General features: G+C 36.0%; 3 protein-coding genes across 4 annotated transcripts; 1 reads left to right on the plus strand and 2 right to left on the minus strand.

Annotated features, from left to right (window-relative positions):
• Positions 1 to 1,133: 1,133 nt before the first annotated feature.
• Positions 1,134 to 10,604, minus strand: metap2b (methionyl aminopeptidase 2b). The gene is made up of 11 exons (XM_079858514.1): positions 10,388 to 10,604; positions 8,977 to 9,078; positions 8,825 to 8,884; positions 7,511 to 7,613; positions 7,255 to 7,416; positions 4,401 to 4,582; positions 4,214 to 4,308; positions 3,815 to 3,911; positions 3,627 to 3,730; positions 2,625 to 2,740; positions 1,134 to 2,131 (listed from the first exon to the last, which is right to left on the minus strand). Exons 1-11 carry the CDS (start codon positions 10,545 to 10,547, stop codon positions 1,879 to 1,881), a joined length of 1,434 nt encoding a protein of 477 aa, XP_079714640.1. The 5' UTR covers positions 10,548 to 10,604; the 3' UTR covers positions 1,134 to 1,878.
• A 990-nt stretch (positions 10,605 to 11,594) lies between these two features.
• Positions 11,595 to 17,643, plus strand: cib1 (calcium and integrin binding 1 (calmyrin)). Its single transcript, XM_079858609.1, has 7 exons — positions 11,595 to 11,818; positions 11,938 to 11,972; positions 12,795 to 12,891; positions 13,023 to 13,176; positions 14,757 to 14,875; positions 14,951 to 15,039; positions 17,406 to 17,643. The coding sequence occupies exons 1-7, from the start codon at positions 11,768 to 11,770 to the stop codon at positions 17,425 to 17,427; spliced, it is 567 nt and encodes a 188-aa protein (XP_079714735.1). The 5' UTR covers positions 11,595 to 11,767; the 3' UTR covers positions 17,428 to 17,643.
• Positions 12,546 to 26,550, minus strand: rccd1 (RCC1 domain containing 1). Of its 2 annotated transcripts, none has more exons than XM_079858608.1 (10): positions 26,292 to 26,550; positions 24,418 to 24,642; positions 24,190 to 24,349; positions 22,288 to 22,409; positions 20,832 to 20,930; positions 19,657 to 19,806; positions 19,528 to 19,557; positions 17,612 to 17,846; positions 12,963 to 13,341; positions 12,546 to 12,885 (listed from the first exon to the last, which is right to left on the minus strand). In XM_079858608.1, exons 1-8 carry the CDS (start codon positions 26,464 to 26,466, stop codon positions 17,689 to 17,691), a joined length of 1,119 nt encoding a protein of 372 aa, XP_079714734.1. In that variant the 5' UTR covers positions 26,467 to 26,550; the 3' UTR covers positions 12,546 to 12,885; positions 12,963 to 13,341; positions 17,612 to 17,688. The 2 variants fall into 2 exon arrangements, with proteins under 2 accessions (XP_079714734.1, XP_079714733.1); XM_079858607.1 differs by having other exon boundaries at positions 12,671 to 12,885; positions 17,765 to 17,846.
• Between the last annotated feature and the right edge of the window lie 50 nt (positions 26,551 to 26,600).

Genomic DNA, 26,600 nt, shown 5'->3' on the forward strand with positions numbered 1-26,600 from the left:
CTAAAGGTGTGGTTGCATCACATTAGCAAAATTTCCCGGGCAAAAAAAGGTCCACTGTCTATCGTTCATTGTGTAGCGATGTATGAAGCACAGCTCACACAGAAGGCACTTTTAAACCAAAAAAGCTCTGTTCGTAAATACGGCCAATTTTAATGACCAACTTGAATGCTAATCAATGTTAATTATATGTGAATAAAAGCCAAAATTCAATCTGTTCACCATAGGCCTAAAGCGAGCGATCGTGTCTCTTCTAAACCGCTCGAATCATATATGGATTAGTTTTGTGATCTCTCTTTATGAACTTTTTGAAGCGTCAATTTTGGTAGTGTAGTTGTCAATCAATGGAGGGACAAAAATCTCTTATTTCATCAAAAATCTCTTCATTTGTGTTCCGAAGAAAACACGAAGTTTGGTTGGAACGACATGAGGGTGAGTAATTAATGACATAATTTTCAATTTGGGTGAACTATCCCTTTAAGAAATATTTCGACCTCACCGCGAAAATTCGACGAATGTACTTGAGTTTGGACCAAATACTAACAAAAAATTAGGACTGTTATGAGAAATAGTGACATTTTCTGTGACATTTTCCAGGTAACTCTAAATAACTTAATGAATTACGACAAAAGGGTCGAGTTTTTTTAAATAAATTGTGTAATTTTCGAAGCTCGTCTGAGGTTCGCCTCACGCAACTCAAACTACTTAGCCAAACGAAACGTCGACTATTTTAAGACCGTTTAATCAAAACACTAAAATATGTTCTTGTGATAAAAATGTGTAAAAATAACAACAGTACTTACGTTTCGTCAATGTACTAAGATACCAGCCTAACAGAAAGCGTTCGAGCAGTTGATTTTTGTTCTTCTGCATGAAATGTAATCTAATTTCAGAAGATTACTTTCTTTGAACTTGTAAATGATTTTGCGAGTCAACTTTTCACATGTGCATATTTTCATGAAGTGTGTGACCCAATCACATTTTATATAATTTTGTCTAGAAGTGGTGACAAAATACACATTTTCAAGATAGATATATTCATTTATGGTTAAATTCTACATTTCATAAATTGAACATCAGACTTGGTTACACATGAAGCCTTGAAAGAAAAAAGAAAAAACCATGAAACATGCAGATCACAATTTCTTATAAATTTTATTTGTACTTCAAAATAAAACACCACATGTGCTTTATTCCGAGAAAGGTGATTTCAAACAGGCTTTACCTGAAATCAAGCAAAGCCAAAATAAAGATGTTTACACATCATCACCGCCACTTTTGTTATGAGTGCCCGCTCTTAGAGGAAAGCATGTTTCAATGAGTATTTTAGTATCTTAGGGTCTATGTTACATTAAAGTCTGTTCTTGCACTAAGGAATAAAGCCAAATCCCCACCTTTAATAATATCTTGTCCTCTTTTTCAGCCTAAATGAGCAATTGAATCAAACTGAAAAGGAGAAACAAACAGCACTTGATAAACAAAATTAATCAAAACTAGAACATTTCCCAATCTCTCAGACCAAGATGTGTACAAAAAAAAAAGTGCAATATTAAATGCGCAACAGCCTAATCCAGACGATATTAAAAATGTGGTTTTGACTTCACATTTTCCTGGGTTGCTCATTGGTCAAAAGCTAACCATATTGTTGTCTGCATTTACAAAATGGTTCTAGAGCACTTTACGTGAGGGCACTTCTGTGCCAGTGAGTTACACCACAGTTAAACAAGGGGACATCTTTACCTCCAACCATTATACAAACAAATACTAGCATTTTAAAAACAAGAAGGCACAGCTTATTAACTTACTCAGGCCTTTACCCATCAAATACTCATGTGATAAGAAAGCAGAGGACAGATTTATAAAAACGGGTGACGTGGAGGCCTAGTAATCGTCTCCTCGGCTGACCACTTCCTTGCACGTGGGTCTCAGCAGGATGGTGTGTTCAAACTGGGCCGTGTAGCAGCCTTTGGTGTCGCACAGAGGCGGGTAGGGGTCGATGATGCCCAGGTCGCAGAGGTTCTTCAGCGCCATTAAATATTTGCTCTCACCGAGGCGATCCAACCAACGGCGGCAGAAGGCGAGGGTGCCGAAGTTATCGTTGACCACGTTCAACAAGTGCTTGGCTCTGGGGAGTCTGGGAAAGATTAACATGAACATTACATAATTCTGTTCTAAAATCTTGCGAGTTGCCCATTTAGGGAACTTTAAGCATCATATGCGAGCTCATTAGAGGGATTATTCACACAAAAATTCTGTCATCTTGCCCTCAAGTTGTTGTGAACCTGAATGAATTTCTTTCTTCTGCTGAACTCAAAAGTTATTTTAAAGAATGTCGACCAAAACAGTAACCAAACAGTCGATGAGCTAACTTCCATAGTATGGAAATATAACAATTTCTATGGAAGTCAATGGGGCTCATCAACTGTTTGATTGCTGACATTCTTCAAAATATCTTTTGTGTTTCGCAGAACTCGTACAGGTTTGGAACTTGAGGGTGAGTAAATTACAGAATTTTAATTTTTGGGTGAACTATCCCTTTAAATGTCAAATATCTTCTGATTGGCTGTGATTGACAAATTGCTTGTAGCTGGAAACTTAGTTAGTGTCAACATTAGCATGTTTCTCACCTTATTGGCACATGACCAACTTCAAAGTTTTTCATGTAATGGGAACACTCCATGTCATCATGCACCATGCCTTTCCCAGTGCTGCCAAAGGTCTCGATGGCATAAACCTCTCCTTCCTGTAAAAGAGGAAATTCAGCAAGACAACACCGGCAAAATGACAGAACTAAACCCTTAACAATGAGATTAACAACACTACATAATCGCTTTCAAAATGGAGGAGCAGATTTACAATGTCGACTTGACAAAGTAAAAGTTTGAGGTCAGTAAAAATTATTTTTTACTTCAGCAAAAAGACATTAAACTGATCAAAAGTGACAGTAACGACATTTACAATGTTATAAAGATTTCTATTTCAAATAAATGCAGTCCTTTTCATCAAAGAATCCTGAAAATATTGTATTATAGTTTCAGAAAAATATAAAGCAGAACTGTTTTTAACATTGATAATTAAAAATGCTTTTTGAGCAGCAAATCATCATATTATAATGATTTCTGAAGGATCATGTGGAGTAATGATGCTGAAAATTCAGCTTTAATCACAGGAATATATTACATTTTAACAAATATTCAAATATAAAATAGTTATTTGAAATTGTAATGATATTTCACAATATCGCTGTTTTTACTGTGTTTTTGATCAAATAAATGCAGCTTTGGTGAGCATGAAAGACCCGTTTCAAAAACATTAAATAAATCTTATCGACCGCAAACTTTTGAGTGCTAGAGTACTTGACTACACCTCTCTTTAAGCCCTGTGGCGTGACTGATAGAGGCTGTGTTGGGTTGATAATTCTGGCACACCCAAACCCTCAGAATGAGACTCTCTCAAGACTGTCTGTCCCTTTTCCTAAGATAAAGTCTGTCTCCTGAGAGACAAAAACACAGCCTTCATTTTCCTTGTTATGGTAAACTCTAAATATACAGGCAACAACCCAAATAAAAAGGATTAAAGCTATGTTCAAATCTGTAAAACAAAAACGTCAGTAGAAAGTCAGGACACACCTCCATCCTGGTGGCTTCACCTCCTTTCACTATCGGCACCGTCTTGCCTGCATGTATTCGGTACTGTCCAATAGAGTGGCCATTGAGATTTCTGATTGGTTTCACTGGAAAGAAAAATAATGTCATCTGCAACATCATATCTTGTGTTATTTATAAGTCTCTGATGTTAAAGATAGTACTATTTTAACCTTGATATGTTTTTCCATCAAGATCCACTTCGTAAGACTCCATAACCTCTTGAATTGATTCTCCAATGTCACACAAGCGAACATCAATACCTGCGCACTGAAATAAAATAATAACCTGAACAATCACTGAAATGCCAATAAAAAATGTTGCTAGTCTTTTTATACATTTAACTTGCATTACTATCCAAAAATTTAGGAGTAACAATGCTGAAAATTCAGCTTTGCCATCACAAGAATAACATTTTAAAATGTAATATTTCACAATGTTACTGTTTTTACTGTATTTACTGTATTTTTGTCCTTTCTACTGTATTTAACTGTAATATTGCAAAGAGAAACAACATTGACAGAGGAAAATGTGTGTTGTCACAATCGCAATGCAAAAAGGTGAGACTCTACCTTAATTCCAGTATTTGTGGCATCTTTCACAGCTTCCAGCAGTTTGTCGTACTTTGGGTTGAAGGTGACGGTAAAGGCACAGTCAATGATTCGACCTGGAATGCCATAATCATCAAACATCTCTAAAGATCAGCAAGAAAAGCACCAGGAAGGAATCAAGACGGATAAGGAATGATTAAAGACGCACCATTAATGTGCGTGCCGAAGTCAATCTTGCAGACGTCGTCGTACTGGAGAACGGTGGGGTCTCCCGCGTTAGGAGTGTAGTGAGCCGCGCAGTGGTTCAGCGAGCAGCCGGTCGGGAAAGCCAAACCAGCATTCAGACCATTTTCCTTGATCAACTTCCTAGAACAATCCTCCAGTTTCTCACTGTCAGGAGAAAACAAGATGTGAATAGTGGATTAGTGCCAACGAGTGTCAATATGGAACTACTGCAATTATGGCTGTAATATTTCTCGTGTTTCAGAGTGAAGTGCGGCACTGTGTTCTTTTACAACAAATTTGGGTCGCTTTAACATGCAATTTAGGAATGCAACATCTTCCCATACTTGTAATTTATTTATTTGTTTATTAACAGGGACAATGCAGAATAACATTGCTACAATTTCAAGCAGCCGATGCTCTACATACAGGCTTCTAGCCAAAGGCTAATTTGAAGCCCCAGTCCCATGTTAGACTTTTAAAAAAAGAAAATTATATATATATATATATATATATATATATATTAGTGGTGGGAGAAAAAAATCGATCCATCGATGCATCGCGATTCTCTCTCCAACGATTCTGGATCGATTCTGAGCTTAGTTTATAACCAGATGTGCGATGACGCAGAGTTTGCTTTAGAAACACCCGTCTTCTGCTTGCTAACAATTCCCCACACACGTACCTTCAGTAAAATAATATTTAATAAAGTTCGGAAAGGTTGAAACGAATTATAAGGACATTCACAGGCTTCATTGTACAGGATGCGCTGTGAGAGACGCGCATGTTACACTTGAAGTGTGCTGTCTCGCGGGTCGATATTCTCCTTAAAGATGCTCTACGAAGTCATCGTTTATGTGGTTTGGAATGCAGTGGACTTATATATTTAAAATATGAACCTCGCTAACAGAAGGCTGCTTTCAGTTTCAAATGCTGATGCACGCTTTGTGTTGACTGCTCGCGCATGCGGCTGTGCGACTCCGTGTAAGTGGTTTAATATACTTGTGCAAAATGAACGTAAACACAGCAAGTTATGTCTTAAGGGATTAAACGGTGAGGACAAACCACATTACTACTTGTATTTAAAAACAGATCCGAGCGTGAATGCAGCTAAATAGATATCTAAGATATCTCAGTCTAATAAGATGTCAAAGTAAAAAACAAAAGTATGATGAAAATAAATCACTCACAGTTCTTGAATGGAAAATGTTCAGATAATCTTAAATAGGCTACTGAAAGCACTCTTCTGTTTCTTTGTCATTTGTTTCTATGCTTCTCTTTATTATTTGCTATTTATATGGTTTGAAGTTATATTAGTTTAAAATTCTTAAAATAAAACTGTTTTAATGTTTTATTTATTTTATTTGTAATTATAAAAAAAATAGACTACTTAATTACTAATTGTAAACTAATGAATTAATGGGGGGGGGGGGGGGGGTGGTAGATAAAGAATCGTTCTGGAATCGGATCGTGACTCCCAGAATCGGAATCGGATCGGATCGTATATATATATATATATAAGGGCTGGGGGAATTAACGCGTTAATCTTTGCGATTAATTTGAGATGTTTAACGCATTTAAAAAAAAATAACAATTGACGCAGCACCTTTATTTTGCCACGTTTTAATGATTTCCTCTTGCGGCTGCTATTGAAAAGGCCGAAAATATGCCGTCCCGCCCCTCCGTGTTCGGCGATCAGGTTTCATTCTCGCGCAGCTTGTTTAGTAACTTCACGAGCGGGTCTTTCCGCTCTGTGTGTGCGCTGCGCTCTCCGTTCCGTGTGTGTGTGTGTCGCTGCACTCTCTGCTCAATGTTCTGCTCTGTCTTTAACGGCCCAAACGCAAGAATCATGTACCGATCAGCACTGGAAAATCAAAGTCCGCTCAAATTATGTGAAATTTCTCAGTAGTAGACTTCTGTTTGCTGAGCTGGTATAGCCATGCTGGGCAACAATGGTAAAACTACCTGCTCTGATCACATGCTCTGGTAATAATAGCTTTGTATGACTATATTTTATTTTGATAATTAGTCAAAAAATAAATCTGTTAAATCTGAGTATGTTGCATAGAACTGAATGAAGAATAATATATTGATATATTGATGTTTAATATTTGAATATAGGGCTATTTTCTGTCCAATTAGTGTGGACATTTTTCTTTTTTCCCCCCTTTTTTTGTGTGTTGTTTAATTTAATTAGTGATTCTACGTTTAAATATTGATGATTACAAGTTTGAAGGAAATTTGATTAATTGCGATTAATCACAGCAAATTGTTTGATTAATTAGTTCATTTTTTTTAATCGATTCCCAGCCCTAATATATATATATATATATATATATATATATATATATATATATATATATATATATAAAAATAAAGGAATACAAATTATTAAATGTGAAGTCCTTAATAAAAGAAACTTCCAGTTCTCTGTCAAAATAAAAGTTTGATGGTTTAAAGTTTGGAGGAAAAGAAATTAAGACACCAGAAATACAACAATAGTAATACTATACATTTTTTTTGTAAGTTTTACATTTTTAATTTAGCAATAATAATAATAAAAATCATATACAATATTAATAATGAAATATTAAATAATAATATTTTATCGCCATATCAATAACCACACAATTTTGGCCAAATTGTGCAGCCCTAAAAACCCGCATTTTTTTAATCACAAAAAAAAAAAAACTATATAAATAAATAATTGCTTATATATATATATATATACACAATGTCTTTGGGGGGCGGGATCATATATATATATAGACATGAGACATTTTGCATTTAACGAGTTTCCACATCATCTATGAAGCCAAACTCATGATGGTTTTGCTCACCAGATCTCGATCATGGTCATGCCCGGCTTGATCCAGCTCATGACGTACTTCCTGACCTGCCGGTGCGCCTCGGCCGCCTGTCTGAAGTCATTCCACATGTCCTCATTGGCCTGATCCAAAAACTTCTTCTCCTCGCTGGTCGTCCTCCACGCCGCAGACCGTCTGCAAAGGAGACAACACACATCCACTGAGAGGTTTCTTTACACTGGTTGACTGCAGGTTTTAGAGTGTGTCAATAAGCGGCTGTTGTCTGTACCCATCTTGCACAGGTGGATAGTCACACTCCTGGCCCTTGGCGTAAACTCCACTGGTGTAAAGCTCACAGATGGGAACGGATGGAGGATCTGTTTGAACTTTGGCTGAAAGAGAACAAGGAATATGAACTACATAAACATCCATCCATATTGCGAGTAACAAGGGCATTTTATACAGTATGAAGTAGGGCTGGGCGATATGGAGCAAAAAATATATCTCGATATACGATATATATCTCGATATCTTTACAGGAAAAATAACCCCCCAAAAACTACTGCAAAAACAAATATGCCAAATACTACAAAGTCTTTTTTTTTTTATTGAAGTGCAAATAGGTAGGCAGTTCATGTATGAACAAAGTGTTTCTGCGACATTAAAAAAAAAAAAAAAAATCCCTGTATACAAAAATAATAATTTAACTGTAAAATAAAGGAAGAAATAATACATTTGCACTATTTTTAATAAACCTGTATATAAATATCATTACTAATTTTGGCAAATAAATTTAAAAAATGCCATATATCCCCCAAAAACTGCACAACTGTAGAGTAAAACATTAATTTAAAAAAAAGTTATAAAAATGCGTCTAAAAACTGACATGATTGTTACAAAATCACACTGTCTGGGGCCTCTGGGGAACTCAGAACAACTGCTAGCATAAAGTTTAAGGTAAAAATAACTGCCATTAAATTACAGTATCTTACTACTATGCAATTAGATAAACTGTTCATTCATTACATCACTTTACCTCTGTCTTTATCCTCTTCTCTTCTTTTTGGCACTGTATCTATAGCAGAATAGGTAGGCTAATGCTAATTTATAATGTGTCATGTAAATTCGGCCATCCGTCACAATCAGGAAACTTTCACCGTGTCTAGACCTGGCGCGAGCTGCCAGGCCCGTTTCTACAGGGGAGCATGTTAAGTGTGAGTGTGTTAAGCGCCCTCAAACAAAAGCAATGCGGCGAGAGGCGACGCTACACAAAAAATTACCAACAACAACTGATCGCGCGCTGCGCGCGGTTTCGGACGCACTTCAAGCACTCGCTGGGCGGGGAAAGATTGATGTGACTTGGTTGAATGAGACAACACGCGAGGGGAGGGGGAACAAAAGCAAGCAGGCGGAGGACGGCAACGGCGAGCACAGCACAGAGAAGGCAAACAAGCAAAGTGGCGAAATCAGAATTAAATATAAACAATATATCGATATATACGATATGTCAAAATCCATATCGAGTTTAAAAAATATCTCGATATATCGTAAATATCGAGATATCGCCCACCCCTAGTATGAAGTATTTGACTAAATCACTCACGGCCTTTCTTTTTCTTCTTCTTTTTCTTCTTCTTTCCAGTTGAATCTCCCTCCTCACCATCTGCCAATATAAAAACAAAACAAGATTCATACTCAAACCTACGCTTGTCGCATGTGCACGTGGATTCGCAATGGTAAAACCTTTAGACAAACCTTCCTCTGGCTCGTCCTCTTTCTCTTGTTCTTCTAAAGTTTGTTGCTCCATTTGTTTGGCCACTTTGGTGATGTCCGACTCTCCTTCACCCTCATGGTTCCCTGTGCAGAATAGCAGTGGAGTGAAGTATTTGAGTAAATGTAATTACTTTATTCAAGTATATTTTTGGCTACTTTGTAGCTTTACCGAGTATCAAAGATATTAGCAAATTTAACTCTCTACTTGACTACATTTTTGATTAAAGGGATACTTCACCGATTAGCATTAAGCTTTGTATCAGTAGAAACCCGGTAGTATTTTCGAATGACCGTGCTTCCCTCCCTCATGTCCCCCTGAGACGAGAGATTTCTGTATTGTGTGTCTGGAAAAAAAACTCTGACGACGCAAAAATCATCATTTAGCTCATCAGAAGCTTTTCTGTCCAGAGGCGAGAGACTCCAGCCAGTAGGAGGAGCTCGTCCCGCATGTCTTCAACCCGCCCATAGGAGGATCTCACCATAAAACGCCGTCTTTTCAGTTTCGAGTCGACTAGTAGCCTAGCTGTATCATTTCTCCCGACACTGCCCTCTGTAATTGGGAGGCGTGGCTTGGGAGTGTCCTCAGAGGGCAGCGAAGCAAGTGCATTCTGGGAGTTGTAGTCTTTCATCCACATGAGCCAAAAATACATTTTCTGGCTTTTCTCAGTCTAGAAGGCTCCAACTTCTAAAATAATTTCACATTTCTGCCCAATTTAAATACACATTCATCTTTCCAGCGGTGAAATATCCCTTTAAGTTTATGTACTCTTTGCTCCAATACATTTGTAATGAGTAATGCAGTTTCTTGCTACATTTTGCATGACTCATAACTCGTTCTGCAGCCGCAATATTGAGATGTTCAGTTTAATTTTGATTTTAGAAACAAAACGTGATTGCTCTCCTCCCAAACCAACTGTTTCTTGTTTTACTCTTGGATGTTGAGGACTAGTGCATCTCCTACAGTAAGTACTGTTCAAATCAAATACTCAAGTGGTATTGGTAACTTGTAATGGGTCATTTTTACTGTACTTTTCCTCAAGTATGGTTTTCAGGGACTCTTTACACTCCTGCAGAATAGTCAAGGGAATTCGATGTAGATATTGTATTTGACAGACATAAAGCACATAGACAAATAACGCACGTGGAGTCACTGTGCCCTCTCATAACAACATTACACAACTGCCATGAGTTCGCCAGCTAGTTTAACCCTCCAACCAGCCTTTAACTTAACACCCCAGAGCATGAGATCAACATTAAGGTCTGATAAAACACGCTTAGTCCCTAGTAAAAGAATGTCCTCTGAATTAGATACAAGAATAGCGAGCTCTAATGGGATCATCAGAAAGGGCAGTAAATGGCAGGGCCACGCGACACTTTCCTCCGTCTTTATTACCTACGGCTGCCGCTTTTCCCTTCTTCTTCTTCTTTTTCTTCTTCTTCCCGGTCTCGTCAACGGGATCCGCGTCTACTTTGGGAAGGTGAGAGTCTCCGTTCGGTAAAATCTGCATTTTTGCAGCTACGGACTGCAGCTCTTGCGCCAGCTCGTCCGCCATGATGTGAACGCGCGAGGGATTGTGGGAGAAACATACGTCATGTGGGGGCGGGATCACTGTGCGTAGAGCTGGATGGACCTTTTTACTCTATGGAGAAAAGGTCCAACGCGCTAAACCCATCCTGATCCCGCAAAACTTTATAAGAACTTATGTGATCCTCTATTATATTTATTATTACATGTTTTGACAGCATATGTCAAACACGAAAAACAAAAAATATTTTTTTTTCCAGATTAAAAAAGCAAAATGTGTTTTTATTGCTTTTATTTCACTTTTATTTCGTTGGTAACCGTTGGTTAATTTTTTTTTTTTTATTTTTTTAAACCCAACGGTTGGGTTTGTCCATATTTGACCCAAACATGGATTGAAATAACCCAGCATTTTTTAGAGTGTTGTAATATTTTCTTTAATACAAGAGCTCATACTTCTCACTATTGAATTAAAAGCATAACGTAAGATTTAAAACCTCAAAATAACTTTGATCACCTAATCGCACTGCCAATAAATTAAGGAGATACATGGCTATACAATTTTATAAATTGTAAATAAATTGTTTTATTTATTTCATGAATAAATAAATACATCATAGTTGGCATGATAATTTATTATTAGTGATATGATGCCACCTTCTGAAATCATTGTCAAATTGCAGATCTAAGACAGAGCAACATGATATGATATGAATAATTCAATGTCTTTCCTTCAAAACATTTGGTCAGAATAATATATGACACGATCATAAACCATAGATACATTAGAACTAACAATAACAATGTGTAATCAGATGCTCCAGGAAATTATTATGTATTAAATACACGTTGATCATCAGTATTATCCACTGCTTGTAATAATAACACTGTAACGTTAAAAATATACGAATTAGGGTAAATAAACAAGTTCAAATCTGGTAGTTACCTAATCACAATTTTTTTATTTTTTACAACTAAACCTTATTTCCTTGTAATAATAAAAAATTCCATATAAAAGAAGATAAGAGAAAAATCCATTGTGGTCTTTGAACGCTGCCAATCTGTTCCCATAGCAACTGACGTGTAATCCAGGAAGCGGATGCGGAAGCGCAGAGCCTTTCGACCAAAGTTTGTTTAGCCCTGTCTATGGTTTAGCCTGGTAACGTTAGCTAAACACAGCTAAACTTCAGCCAGTTGCCTCGGTTTTTATGAAACAATAGTAACTTTAATCGACTTTTTTGTAGTTTAGTAATGGGGGGGACCGCGAGTAAGTTGCCGAAAGAACTTCTATCAGAGTATCAGGTGAGACAGACACATTTAATATATTTATTATTTATGAACATTAAATGTATTCTTTATAGAGAGGAGTTGAGTCGCTTTTAGGCTATTTGTTTATATTTTCTCCTTTTTGTGTAACACAGGAGCTTACATTTCTCACTAAGCAAGAAATCTTACTGTAAGTAAAGTCATAATGTACTTAACTGTTTTTTTTATGTTATATTTTGTTGCCTTCAGTCTGCTTATGTTGACTGTAGAATTGAATTGTTTTGTATTATTTAGTAAGCTATTATTGTTAAAGTATGTATTTTAAATTAGCCTTTATTTTTTCATTTTAAAACTTTAATATTTCTATTTAACTCTGGTTTAATTTTATATCAGTTTTACTTTTAGTAATTTTATTTCAGTGACCATTCTAATTTTCATTGAAGTTTTTCACCTAATATTTATATTTGAACTTTATGTCAGTCACTAAAAACCCAAACTGATTTTGGTTACACTTTATTTTAAGGTGACGTTGTTACATTGTACTTACTCAAATACGTACCAATTAACATGAATTAACTACGTACTTACTATAGAGTTACGATTAAGGTTAGGGTTTGGTTTAGGGTTAGTTACTTGTAATTTTGCATAATTTACTGTTATTACTATAGTAAGTACATGTAACTCATGTCACCTTAAAATAAAGTGCTACCCTGATTTTTATATTTTGTTTTTACATTTGTATTATTTTATTAGTTTTATTATTGGATTTTCACATGTACGTCATCTCTACTATGGTACATTTTGCTTTGGCATTCCTTGTAAAGTGAATTTGTTACAGCAAGGTGTCAATTTACTTGTGACAATACCTAAACTACATACAGTAAAGTTATCGAAAGTGACTCCGAAGTTTATTTGGATGCTTAACTAACACTTAAAAATGTTTGAATGTCATTACATTGATAATGAAATTCAATGTATTGATACTTTAGTCATTGATTATGTGTTTGTTTAGGGCACACAAAAGATTCTCTGAACTCCAGGGCAGAGAAAATGGGCCGTACAGCTCCAGGGTGTCCATGGAGAAGGTCCTTACGCTTCCTGAACTGAAGGTAAAAGATACAATTTAGAAACCATAATGTTTCTTATATAATATAATTTCTTATAATCCTTTGAAATTCACCTATTCTGTTCTGTATATATGCTGTTATTGTTGGAAATTCTGTGTTTCAATCCTTCACAGTCGAACCCCTTCCGGAAAAGGATTTGTCACGTCTTCTCGACCTGTGACTTGAGGGATGGCAGCTTGAGCTTTGAGGATTTCCTGGACCTCTTGAGTGCCTTCAGCGATTCGGCAACCCTGGAAATCAAGTCCCATTACGCCTTCCGGATCTTCGGTAATAGCTGGAACGCTCTTAAGATTGAGGTTTACGGTGTGTTCACACTTGGGCTGTTAGTGCGGTTCATCTGAATGAGTGTGAACGCTGCCATCCGAACCCTTGTGCATCAAACAAGTAGACCGAGTCTCGCTCCACTTCCAAACCAACTCTGGTGCGGTTCGCCTGAAATATGAACACAACACAGACCAAAGACATGTAAACGAACCAAAAACAGGACAAGATGTGACCCTAAAAAGGACAGAAAGCTCCAGCATAGCTGTTTTTTCTCTTCATAGTCGCAGTGTTTCCCATCACAGTTCAGTCCAGGATCAGAACCGCGTCTCCTCGCAGCAGATCTGTGTGTTAGTGTGTGTGACGGAGGGATTCCTGACGCTGTTTTGACTCCTTTACACATTTTATAAGCTCTTCACGAGTTCTCAGCTGGTCAGAATACCATCATATGTAGCAACACACACACAACAAGCGCATTTAGCCCAGAACACAGCATTGTTTCGGATGTTCGGTAAGTTTCGTCACAAAATATACGTAATAAAAGCCGGCCAATCAGATTTTAAACATATCCCTATGTCTTTAGGTTCGGCATCTTTAGGTTCGGTGTTAAAATGCCAATGTGAACGCTAAGCAGACCAGGGGCCTCATTTATAAACGTTGCGTACGCACAAAAGAAGGCATACGCCGCTCTCTACGCAATAATTGGTATTTATAAAAAGCAAACTTGACGGGAAAATATGCGGTCCTTCACGCAAACTCTGACCCAGGCGTACGCACAAAAACGGGTGAAATGAGAAATGGCGACACCGTCGGCAGATGGAAGAAACACGTGAAAGTGTGTGAAACTGTAGACCGTTGTGTAAAAGAAATGGCAATACTGCCTCTCATAAATAACATGAAGACTTCACAAAGCAAGTCTTACAATTAACAGCCGACACGAACACCCGTTTGATCGATCTGCAGTGTAAAACAAACAAAATCAAACGAAGATTACAACAGAAAGGCAAATTAACACATATTTGCAAAAAGAAAAGTGAAATATGTTCTGCAGTAATATTGGCATGTTATGCAATTCATCCTCATAACACATCTGTAGCTTGTCAGATGCAATCAAATGGATGGTAATAAAATGCCATGATGCCATCACAATGCGTAATGACGCACAATTCACACTGAGTGAAGTTACGTTTCTTGGTTTTCCTCTCTGTGTTTGCCATGATTTCGCAATCGATGAATATTAACTTGTGGGCGTTTCACGGACTATTTATGGGCAAATATGGGTGTGACATGAAGCCGCAAAAGCTGCGCTACATTTAGAATTGATTGTGATTTATTAAGGGAAAACTGCGTAGGATGTGCGTGCGCACGGATTTATAAATCAGAATATTTCTGTGCGTACACACATCCTATGTTTCATCCGTACACCACTTCAGACGCAAAGTTTTATAAATGAGGCCCCTGGACTATATGTTTTTTTTTTTTTATTAGTCCCGACCAAGCGAACCGAACTACAAGTGTGAACACACTCTGAATTGAGCAAACACCATTAAACAGCAGTTCCTGAACATTATTCTGTTCCGCTTCAGACTTTGACGATGACGGGACACTTGATGCGAGAGACCTGGAGAAGCTGGTGAACTGCCTGACCGGTGAGACGGACGACACTCGTCTCACGGCAGAGGAGATGAGGCAGCTCATAAGCAATGTGAGTCCGGTGGATACACGTCACATGACATCTGTCAGATGAACTTTACTCATGTGAACAAATGTAATTGTGCAGATCCTGGAGGAGTCGGACATCGATAAAGATGGAACAGTGAACCTCTCTGAATTTCAGCATGTCATCTCAAGATCTCCAGATTTTGTCAGGTGAGAGAATTTTGCTTATTTTATTTACAAATTGGTCAGCTGCCGTATTTTGCTGCCTTTAGTTTAATTATGAAATGTTTATTGTACAGGGCTGCGTTTCCCAAAAGCGTTGTGAGATCATTGGTGGCAATACTTTTACGATCTAATTAGGGGCCATTTACACGACACAGTTTTTAACTAAAAATGTAAAACTTTTTATGCATTTTGGAAGTTCATTTACACCATACCGTTATTGGCTCCGTGTAAACAAAAAAAAAACGTGAATTAGGCTGCGTTCTAGTCCACTTTTAGACACGCAATTGCGAACTTCCCTAAGCACTTCCCCTCGGGGGAATCCCCGCCGCCATTTTGAAATGCGTTCCTCTTCATGAAGTGGACGAGGGAAGTTTATATGGACAGATCCTCGTTCCTTTGATTTTGACCGAGGGAGCGAGTCTACTTCATATGTACACTTCAGGCACCTATTTGTCCCACAATGCAGTTCGATTGTGACGTTACCACAAATATTGTCTAATCACCACCACAACAAACAACTCTATGAAATATGAATTATATATTTTTTTATTTAAAACAACCCAAACACGCCTATATACATTTGGATGCTGCATTAAACAAATTCTTAAAGGGGAAAAAATGTAAATAATAAATAAACTCCATAGATGATCAAGGGCTTAGGACGTTCCAGTTCAGCCCGCCGCAGTTTCCGCCAGTAGTGGGCACTCGTGCATCGTAAGCAATGACGTACATCCGAGTGAACGAGATGGAGGGAAGTTAGCGAGTGAAGGGCATGACGATTTTGGACTGGAATGCAGCCTTATAATTACTGAAAACGGTGACGCCATGCGCATGTGCATTACATGTTCAGTCTATTGGCGCGTTGTGTTTCTTTACAAAGTGACATCGCCACCTACTGGCCTGGCAGCAGAATAGAGTGATTTTAGTCAGTTTTGCGGATCCGTGTGGGATCGTTTTGGCAATGCTGTCGTCTGTACGCGGAAAACACAAAGGAAGCATTGTTAGTACATTGATGTTGTGTAAATTATTGTCGGCTTATTATGATTTTGGGAAACGCAACCCAGTTTAGTTTGTGTTATTTAGTGAATAGCGATAAAGCTCGACATACTCATTTAGCTGATTTACGCACTTTTATTTTAGTGTAAATTATATACTATTATAGCATTTATTAATATTTTGAATTTGCTTTTATATTTCTATTTTAGTAATTATGTTATGTGCTTTTATCACTTTTATTAGTTTAAAAAAAACATTTCTATATAGCTTTATTAATTTATTTTAAAATGATTTTATTTCAGTTTTAGTTTGTGCTTTGCATTAGAAACTCACACACTTCAGAAACTCACACACTTCAGGAACTCACACACTTCAGGAACTCACACACTTCAGGAACTCACTCACACACTTCAGGAACTCACACACTTCAGGAACTCACTCACACACTTCAGGAACTCACTCACACACTTCAGGAACTCACACACTTCAGAAACTCACACACTTCAGGAACTCACTCACACACTTCAGGAACTCACTCACACACTTCAGAAACTCACACACTTCAGGAACTCACACACACACTTCAGGAACTCACACACACACTTCAGGAACTCACACACACACTTCAGGAACTCACACACACACTTCAGGAACTCACACACACACTTCAGGAACTCACACACACACACTTCAGGAACTCACACACACACTTCAGGAACTCACACACACACTTCAGGAACTCACACACACACTTCAGGAACTCACTCACACACTTCAGGAACTCACTCACACACTTCAGGAACTCACACACACACTTCAGGAACTCACACACACACTTCAGGAACTCACACACACACTTCAGGAACTCACTCACACACTTCAGGAACTCACTCACACACTTCAGGAACTCACACACTTCAGAAACTCACTCACACACTTCAGAAACTCACACACACACTTCAGGAACTCACTCACACACTTCAGGAACTCACACACTTCAGAAACTCACACACACACTTCAGAAACTCACACACACACTTCAGGAACTCACTCACACACTTCAGGAACTCACACACTTCAGGAACTCACACACACACTTCAGGAACTCACTCACACACTTCAGAAACTCACACACTTCAGGAACTCACACACTTCAGGAACAAGCCTTAGTTACACGCCTAATTTACATTAATTGTATTTTATGTTAGTGGAATAAAAATCATCCTGTTTTTGTAGAGAAGCAAAATGAAATAAGAAATATGAAACTGCCCAAACAAAATGACAGGATAATAATGACTTCTGAACTCATAAGGCATTTCTCCTGATCCTCACTGACTGACAATGTTCTCTTGCAGTTCATTCAAGATTGTGTTGTGAGGTTTACACAGAAGCTGCTCTCCGGTCCAGACTTTCACCTACGCCTTTAATCTGTCAATAATGTAGCATGTGAATGTATTCTCTCGTTTAATCTTTCTACTGTTTATATGTTTGAAAACATTTTTTACTCACTGTTTAAAAAAAAACTACTTTCTATCCTGTATTTTAGATAATATATTTGTACCTAATTTAATAAACTCTTAACACTGCAACTTTGACGTCCTGGTGTTCATATGGCACTCTGAAATGGGTCTGTTTCTGTCAGGATGGAGGTTGTTCTTTTGGCACCGCGAACACAAACGTGCTCCATAACCCACAGACAACATCCTGAACACACATGCTGTGAGCGGGGAAATAGTCCACCAGCGTCGGCTCATCTGTGCTGTTCTCACTGCAGTGTCCCAGCTGGCCATAACGACCTGATAATGAGACAGACAGAGGACAGGCAACTTTCAGCACTTTTATTCAGCAAGGACTCACTGAATTAATCAAAAGTGACAGTAAAGACATTTATAATGTTACAAAAGAATCTATTTCTAATAAATGCTGTTCTTAAGATCTTTCTGTTCATCAAAGAATCCTGTAAAAATACAGTAGTGACCAAAAGTGATTTCTTTCACAAGAATTGAAATCTTCACCCTTTATTTAAATATTATAAAAAAATTAGATTTTGTAAGCATACTGTGTAGTTGTGAGCATAGTACACGCATAGTTTTCGACCAGGATGTCATGCAAAGAAATTATGAACACGTCAAAAACGAGAGAACCAAAAAAAAAAAGTAATAACTGATTATGATGTGGTCTATGAGAGCTTTTTTTTTAATGCATTTTTTACATAGTAAAATAAAACTGTAACTTTAGTTTGCCTTTTTTAGCCAAATAATTTTGTCAGATAAATACCATAACCAAGTTTAGAATTTTGTTTTTCCTTCATACACATATATATATATATATATATATATACACACATATATATATATATATATATATATATATATATATATATATATATATATATATATATATATAAATACATACACACACACACACACACATATATATATATATTAGGGCTGTTAAACGATTAATCACGATTAATCGCATCCAAAATAAAAGTTTGTGTTTACATAATTTATGTCTGTGTACGGAGTATAATTATTTTCTATATATAAATACACACACATGCATATATATATTTAAGAAAATGTGTTATTTATATATAAAATATTTATATATAATATAAATTATATATAATATAAATATTAGGGCTGTCAAACGATTAATCGCGATTAATCGCATCCAAAATAAAAGTTTGTTTTTACATAATATATGTGTGTGTATGGAGTATAATTATTTTCTATATATAAATACACACACATGCATGTATATATTTAAGAAATATTTGCATGTATATACTGTGTATATATATTTATATTATATATCATTTATATTATATATAAATATTTTATATATAAATAACACATTTTTCTTAAATATATATGCATGTGTGTGTATTTATATATAGAAAATAATTATACTCCATACACACACATATATTATGTAAATACAAACTTTTATTTTGGATGCGATTAATCGCGATTAATCGTTTGACAGCCCTATATATATATATATATATATATATATATATATATATATATTCCTCATATTTTGTTGGTTTAATCAAACTTGAAGGGTCATAAAAACAAATATCCCCTCCAGACATCACTTTTGGTAGTACATCACGGTTTCCACAAACTTATGAAGCAGCGCAACTGTTTTCAACATTGATAATAAATAATCAGAAAATTTCTTGAGCATCAAATCATATTAGAATGATTTCTGAAGGATCATGTAAGACTGGAGTAATGATGCTGAAAATTCAGCTTTGATCACAGGAGTAAATTACATTTTAACATATATTAAACAAACATATATTAGAAAATTGTGAAAATATTTCATTACTGTATTTTTGTAGCAAATGCAGACTGGGTGAGCATGAGACTTCTTTCAAAACATTAAAAAAAATCTTAAATATAGTGTATCTACAGTCTATTCACGTTGATTTATTTAACAAAAAAATAAAACGAAGCAAACTCTTACCCCATCCCCAGGTGTACAGATCCCCGGTGCCTACAAAGAAATAAGAAAAGAATAAGGTCATGATTTTTCATGTCAACCAGCAGTATTACGATTCATCAGGGATTCTGGAGTCCAGTTTATGCCTGTGACCTGTGACGGCGGCTGTATGACGGGATCCACAGCTGATCCTGCTGATCTCGGACACATTCGGGACGTCCACTAGAGCAGGGAACGCTTGGATTGAGATGAACATATCGGCTTGGTTCGTTTCATCTTTATTCATGGTCTGGTCAGTGTTTCCTAAACAGAAACAGAAACAACCATATCAGTATCGGCCATTGATTGGTAATTTTTAATGTTATAGTTATTGGTCCGATAAGAAAACTTGTCCGATGTATTAAAGCTGATAAATAATGTATTATTTCCTTCAGCTGAGACACTTCAGATGCGCACTGATCAACATGATGGTTTTGAATTGCTTGAAATATGATTGAAATCACTTCAAAAAAGGAAAATACAGTTCAGTGCAACATGTGCAGCGCAAGTCTGTCATATAAGCTACATAACATTATAATAAATACATCATAATTGTGTGTTTGGGTCATGGCTTTTAATGGTGAGACTTTTATTTTTGTAATCAGGCTATGAAAATTATTTTAAAAAATTTAATATAGATTTATCAGCCAATATATCGGTTATCGGCTTTCAAAATACAAAGAATTATCGGTATATAGTGCATGCACATCTCTAGAGTAGCTAACTATGCTCTGGTCATTGAATGGCTTTCCTGAGGTAAACGTAACGTCACATGATGTTGTTTACAAGCTGTTTTTCCACGTCTTAAAACACTGACTAAGAGATTACATGAGACAAGATACATTTCAGTAAGTTGTACTGTATTTTTCCACATACCCTCTCTGATGTTCATTCATCTTTATTTCTAGGGATGCACTAATATGAAAATTTTGGCCGATAATGATAACCGATAATCTTTATATTTTAAATCCGATAACTGATATATTGGCCGATAAATCTAAATACAAATTTTTTGAAAGCCTGATTACAAAAACAAAAGTCTAACCATTAAAAGCCATGACCCAAACACACAATTTTAATGTTCTCATTATAATTTTATTAAACTTATATGACAGACTTGCGCTGCACATGTTGCACAACATTGACAGAATTTGAAAGTTAGTCTAATTCGTTGCTCTGCAATGTTTTTTCACTTCGTGAGAAAATGGATGTGTGGCGTGAGAACAATGCGTGAGAGTTGGCTGAGTAAACATTCATATGTAAAGTCATATATATTTAAGTCCTTTTACCACCACTTTTTGCTCTGTGCTTTTCCTCCTCCAGGCCTCTAGATGGCAGACCGAGCTGCCCGCTTTCATTCCAGCCCCACATATACAGGTCCCCGCCAGCTAAACACAATAACACAGTTATTTCAGACAGATTGCAGATGAACAGTCAGATGAGTTGAGAGTTGAGTTGAGTTGAACTTTATTATCCATGCTGAAATTTGCCTTTGACCCTGGTGACATAGATACATTCACATAAAAACACTTCACACATTAACAACACAAACACATAATTAACAAAATTATACAATTAAACACTGTTTCCATCATTCAAAGAACAAAACACACGCTATAATGCCATTCTGTATCACTTTAGAAAATTGTACGATTTAAAGCTACACTGTGTAGGATTTTCTCCCATCTAGCGGTGAAATTGTTTATAACTACCAACTGAATATTACTTTCTAGCCCCTCCCATTCCGAGGGCGTTTTAACTCCTACGATGGCCGTATTATTTCAAATCTGCCGGCAGTCGCGAGTAATCTCCCCCTCACATTCGTCACGGTGCCACTGAGTGTAAAAACGCGAAAGGCGAAGCTTGAATTTCCAGGTATGTCCCTCTTTGGCACATGTATTTTCAAGATGGAGGCGCAACATGGCTGCCGCCAGTCGAGCGACTCACTCGTATGTGTTCTAAATGGCAGATTATACACTTACGAGAATACTTGATTAGTTGGTAGAAGTAATTACACATTAATGAGCACATATCATTTTGAAAGAACAAAGTGTTTTTTGCTAAGAATCAACTTAAAAAAATACACAGTGTAGCTTTAAGATAATCACTGCCATTGGGACAAACGATTTTTTATACACGTTTCTTCTGGCCAAAGGGTTTTTGAGTCTACGACCAGACTGGAGCAATTCAAAAGTGGAATGAAGGGGGTATGATCTTTAAAAATCGCAATTACCGTTTTTACAATAAAACAATCATAAAACAAAAAGTGGCTGTTGCACTGCAAAAAATGGCATTCTTACTTAGTATTTTTGTCTTGTTTCCAGTCTAAATATCTAAAAATTCTTAAATCAAAATGCATTTACTAGATGAGTAAAATAACTTAAGATATCAAGTCTTGTTTTCTGGGGATGATGAGAGTTTTTGCCTAAAACAAGTAAAATGATCTGCCAACATGGTAAAAAAATAATAATCTTGTTTCCCCGTTGGAATTAAAATACATTTTCTTACCTCATTGGCAGATAATTTTGCTTGTTTTAAGAAAAAAATCACTTCATTTGGATTTTTTTCCCCTCAGAAAACAAGACATAATATCTTTTTACTACTTTAGTAAATGCATCTTGATTTAAGAATTTGTTGATATTTGGACTGGAAACAAGACATTTTTTTGCAGTGTGTTTACAGCATGCTCACAAAGAGCAAGCAAACGGCTGAATTTGACGGGGAATGTTAGTGGGATGATCTCACCGCTGACGGAAGCGGAGTGCCAGCTCCCAGCGGACACTGCTCGGATCGGGACGCCCCACAGCGCCTCCACGACCTGAGGCTCGTCCTGCGACGTCAGAGCGCCGTGACCCAGCTGACCGTGACTGCCAAAACAACACACCAGCTTAAAAACATTCAGCATGGGAACGGAGTAGTTTAAAGACATCGTTTTACACCAAAAGAAATGAATTATGCTTTAAATAAAGTATTTAAAATGATGTAGTCTTGAAAAGACCGTTTTATTTGACATTAAACATTACTGTAATACAATGATTTGTCACAATAAGCATAAATTAGAGGTGGTACAACAAATACTAAATAATATAATACATAATATATAAATAATTTACAGTGAAAATTGTGCTATTTTAGCAATATTTATGCACTATTATAGTATCTATTAAAATTTAGAATTAGCTTTTATTTTTAATTTTAGTATTTTTAATAAGTTTGTCATGTGCTTTTGTCACTTTTATTCGTTTTTTTATATTTCTGTTTAGCTTTAATTTATTAAAATTTTTCACAATTGTATTACTTCAATCTAAACTTATTTTATTTCAATTAGTTGCAATGGCAATTTTTCTATTTAAGTTTTTCATCTAATACTTAGATTTATTTTAGCTTTATTTTTAATAACCAAACATTATTTTGCATGGTTTTAGCTAACAATAAAAACGCTGTTACAGTAATGAGAATTTGTGGGTAAAATATGTTGGTGCTGCTCACGTGAATGCAAAAATAACCTATTTTTTTCCCCCAATGAAATGAATGTACTATATTTTAGTTCGATAATGTTTTTAATTCAATATTTTGTATTTTTATGGACTTTATGGTGCCAAATTATATTTATGCAATAGTTATAATCCATTTATTACCTGTAAATAAATGAAATTTCCAACATAAACTAACCGTCACAAAGACACTTGGCAAAAAGTTAAAAAAGTGAACTTAAAAAAGACAGAGAAGTTTAAGTTTATGAAAAATTTCATTTGAAATTTATATTTTCAAATCACGTTTTACTCTAAAACTGTGAGGAAACCAAAGCTAATAAATAAATATATAATCTAAATATATGAATAAATCTAAACAAGCTGGTTTCCAAATTTGAGGTTGATATCTCAATAAATGAGCTTTCAGTTTGTGTGCAGTACCAAACGCTTCCACTAGAGGAAATTCGAAGAATTGAAAGTTTACATCTCGCAATTCTGACTTTATTTCTCGCAATTGCGTCTTTATATCACGCAATTCTGACTTTATAACACATAATTGCGAGTTTAAATCTCGCAATTCTGACATCTTTTCTCAGAATTGTGAGATATAAACTCACAATTGTGAGATATAAAGTCCAATTGTAAGGAAAAAAAGATGGACTTTTTTTTTTTTACCTCAGAATAGTTTATATCTCACAATTCTGACTTTATAACACGCAATTGCGACTTTATTTCTCAGAATTGCGACTTTATTTCTCACAATTGCGACTTTATTTCTCAGAATTGCGACTTTATTTCTCACAATTGCGACTTTATTTCTCAGAATTGCGACTTTATTTCTCACAATTCTGACTATATATCTCGCAATTCTGAGAAAAAATGCAGATTAGTTCTGCAATTAATCTAATATATAATGTTTGGCAAAATAGTCATTCCTTAATGCATAAACTAACATTAACGAATAATTAGCAATACATTTGTTACAGTATACGTAAATAAAAATACAACTGTTCATGTTAGCTCAGGGTGTATTAAATAATATTAAATACTATTAGTAAATACTGAAATTAACAGTAACTAAGATTAATAAATGCTTTAGAAGTATTTTGCATTGATAGTTTATGTTAACTAATGGAACCTTGTTGTAAAGTGTTACTGGCAATCTTCCTCGTACCTTCCAGATCCCCAGGAATACACAGTCCCGCCTGAAGTCAGCATCACAGCGTGTTCTGTGCCCAGCGCCAGGCTCACGGCACACAGTTCAGAGCGGAGCGCGCGGAAGAAAGGAGATCTGGGCATGACGTACCCGCCTGGAACCAACGGCAGCGTCTGTCCTGTTTAAATGCCTCATATCAATACCAGTACACTAGCAACAGGTTCACTGTGCACATCTGTATATTACCGGTATTGACAGAGAGGTCTTGCTCCCTCTTCCACACCAGCTTGTTTTGTGGCTGCTGTATTTCCCAGCATTCCACTCTGTCTGTGAAGTTGAGTGTCAGGTGTCTTTCACTGATGAGAGCGTCTGTGCACCCCCGACTCTCTGGAAAAGTGTCTCCGCACACCTGTTCTGGTGAACCGGACCCGGACCCGAACCCTGACACACACACATGACTGCCTGTGCCACCTGCAACAAAACCATTATAGATAGAAGATAAATAGTTATACAGTGCAATGCATAAGTGAATACACCCATGCTAAAGTTGACTAAAAAGAGGAATAAAAAATCATATTTTGGAAATTGAACTTAATGCCTTAATTTAAAAAATTAGGAAAAATCCAACCTTTAAGGACACCAATTTTCTTTGTGAATGAATAATGTATCGTAAATAAATAAATGTTCTTCCTTAAAATACAGGGTGCATAAGTTTGGACACCCCTATGTTAAATTCCCATAGAGGCAGGCAGATTTTTATTTTTAAGTATTTTTTTTAATTTTTTTTTTAGGATACTATGCATCCTGATAAAGTTCCCTTGGCCTTTGGAATTAAAATAGCCCCACATCATCACATAGCCTTCACCATACCTAGAGATTGGCATGGGGTACTTTCCATAAGATCATCTCTCAATGCAAATCAAACTAGCTATTAGGATAACTGAAATAAAACCATGCCAATCTCTAGGTATGGTGAAGGCTATGTGATGATGTGGGGCTATTTTAATTCCAAAGGCCAAGGGAACTTTATCAGGATGCATAGTATCCTAAAAAATGTTTTAAAAAAATACTTAAAAATAAAAATCTGCCTGCCTCTATGGGAATTTAACATAGGGGTGTACTCACTTATGCACCATGTATTTTAAGGAAGAACATTTATTTAATTACGATACATTATTCATTCACAAAGAAAATTGGTGTCCTTAAAGGTTGGATTTTTCCTAATTTTTTTAATTAAGGCAATAAGTTCAATTTCCAAAATATGATTTTTTATTCCTCTTTTTAGTCAACTTTAGCATGGGTGTATTCACTTTTGCATTGCACTGTATATATATATATATATATATATATGAAGAGTTCAGATGCAAAAGCCTCTAAGTGCCATCTGAAATTTTCTTCTAGAATGATCATTTTTATCAGGCTCGTATATTTAAGTTCAATAATTTCACTTAAATGGCAATGCAAATTACCTATTAATTGTCATTTAAGTGAAATCACTTAACCTAAATATACAAGCTTTATAAAAATTATCATTCTAGAAGAAAATTTCAGCACTTAGAGGCTTTTGCATCTGAACTCTTCATATATATATATATATATATATATATATATATAATACAGTATATAATGTGAGCAAAGGATATGCATAAAATGTATGCAAGTGATATGCACAAAATATGAATCATATTAAAATATTAATACAACATAATATGTAAATATAAGGTTATTTGGTAACACTTTACAATAAGGTTCATTAGTTAACATTAGTTCATGTATTAACTAACATGAACTATCCATGAGCAATACATGTGTTACAGTATTTATTAATCTTTGTTAATGTTAGTAATAAAAATACAGTTATTCATGTTAGTTCACAGTGCATTAACTAATGTTAACAAATACAATCTTTGATTTTAATAATGGATTCGTAAATGTTGAAATGAATATTAACTAAGATGTATAAATGCTGTAGAATTATTGTTCATTCTTAGTGAACATAATTGTAAAATGTTACCAGTTATTTTATTTCATCATAGCTTAGGTAGGCTATAGTTAATGTGACTAATATTGTAGGAAAACTAGGCAAAGTAAAATGATGAAAATAATGTTTGTTCGCTTACAGTCTGTGTGATGCACATGAGCCCTGGAGCTCCAGCTGGCTCTGACTCTACAGTCTGATCTGATCACACATGATCTACACACATCTGACAACAGGACAGGTGTGTTCACTTTACAGCTTACATCTGCCGGCCGTATCTGACCAAAGCCATTGAAACCAAAACCAAACCAATTCATTGACTTATCCTGGCGGTGATGAACACAAAGGACTGTCACTTGCTTTCATGTATGGAAAGTTGCATTTTAGTTCCATCAGCAGCAATAAGGAAAGTCTAAAGTCGGAACACGAGCGACGTCTGCTGTCAAAATAA

Source organism: Squalius cephalus (assembly GCF_949319135.1).
Source record: "Squalius cephalus genome assembly, chromosome: 23".
NCBI lineage: Eukaryota > Metazoa > Chordata > Actinopteri > Cypriniformes > Leuciscidae > Squalius > Squalius cephalus.

What these genes read in the sequence shown, in the direction of transcription:
- metap2b (XM_079858514.1), bottom strand. Translation starts at nt 10,547, where the DNA reads ATGGCGGACGAGCTGGCGCAAGAGCTGCAGTCCGTAGCTGCAAAAATG. An exon ending in GGGAAAAGCGGCAGCCGTAG is followed by an intron (nt 9,079 to 10,387) that starts GTAATAAAGACG and finishes TATTCTGCACAG; the next exon opens with GGAACCATGAGGGTGAAGGA. An exon ending in CTTCGGCACGCACATTAATG is followed by an intron (nt 4,309 to 4,400) that starts GTGCGTCTTTAA and finishes ATGGCATTCCAG; the next exon opens with GTCGAATCATTGACTGTGCC.
- cib1 (XM_079858609.1), top strand. Translation starts at nt 11,768, where the DNA reads ATGGGGGGGACCGCGAGTAAGTTGCCGAAAGAACTTCTATCAGAGTAT. An exon ending in AACTTCTATCAGAGTATCAG is followed by an intron (nt 11,819 to 11,937) that starts GTGAGACAGACA and finishes TGTGTAACACAG; the next exon opens with GAGCTTACATTTCTCACTAA. An exon ending in ACTAAGCAAGAAATCTTACT is followed by an intron (nt 11,973 to 12,794) that starts GTAAGTAAAGTC and finishes GTGTTTGTTTAG; the next exon opens with GGCACACAAAAGATTCTCTG.
- rccd1 (XM_079858607.1), bottom strand. Translation starts at nt 26,466, where the DNA reads ATGAATTGGTTTGGTTTTGGTTTCAATGGCTTTGGTCAGATACGGCCG. An exon ending in GCACTCCGCTTCCGTCAGCG is followed by an intron (nt 20,931 to 22,287) that starts GTGAGATCATCC and finishes TATTGTGTTTAG; the next exon opens with CTGGCGGGGACCTGTATATG. An exon ending in TATTTCCCCGCTCACAGCAT is followed by an intron (nt 13,342 to 17,764) that starts GTGTGTTCAGGA and finishes TTCATATTTCAG; the next exon opens with GCGAACCGCACCAGAGTTGG.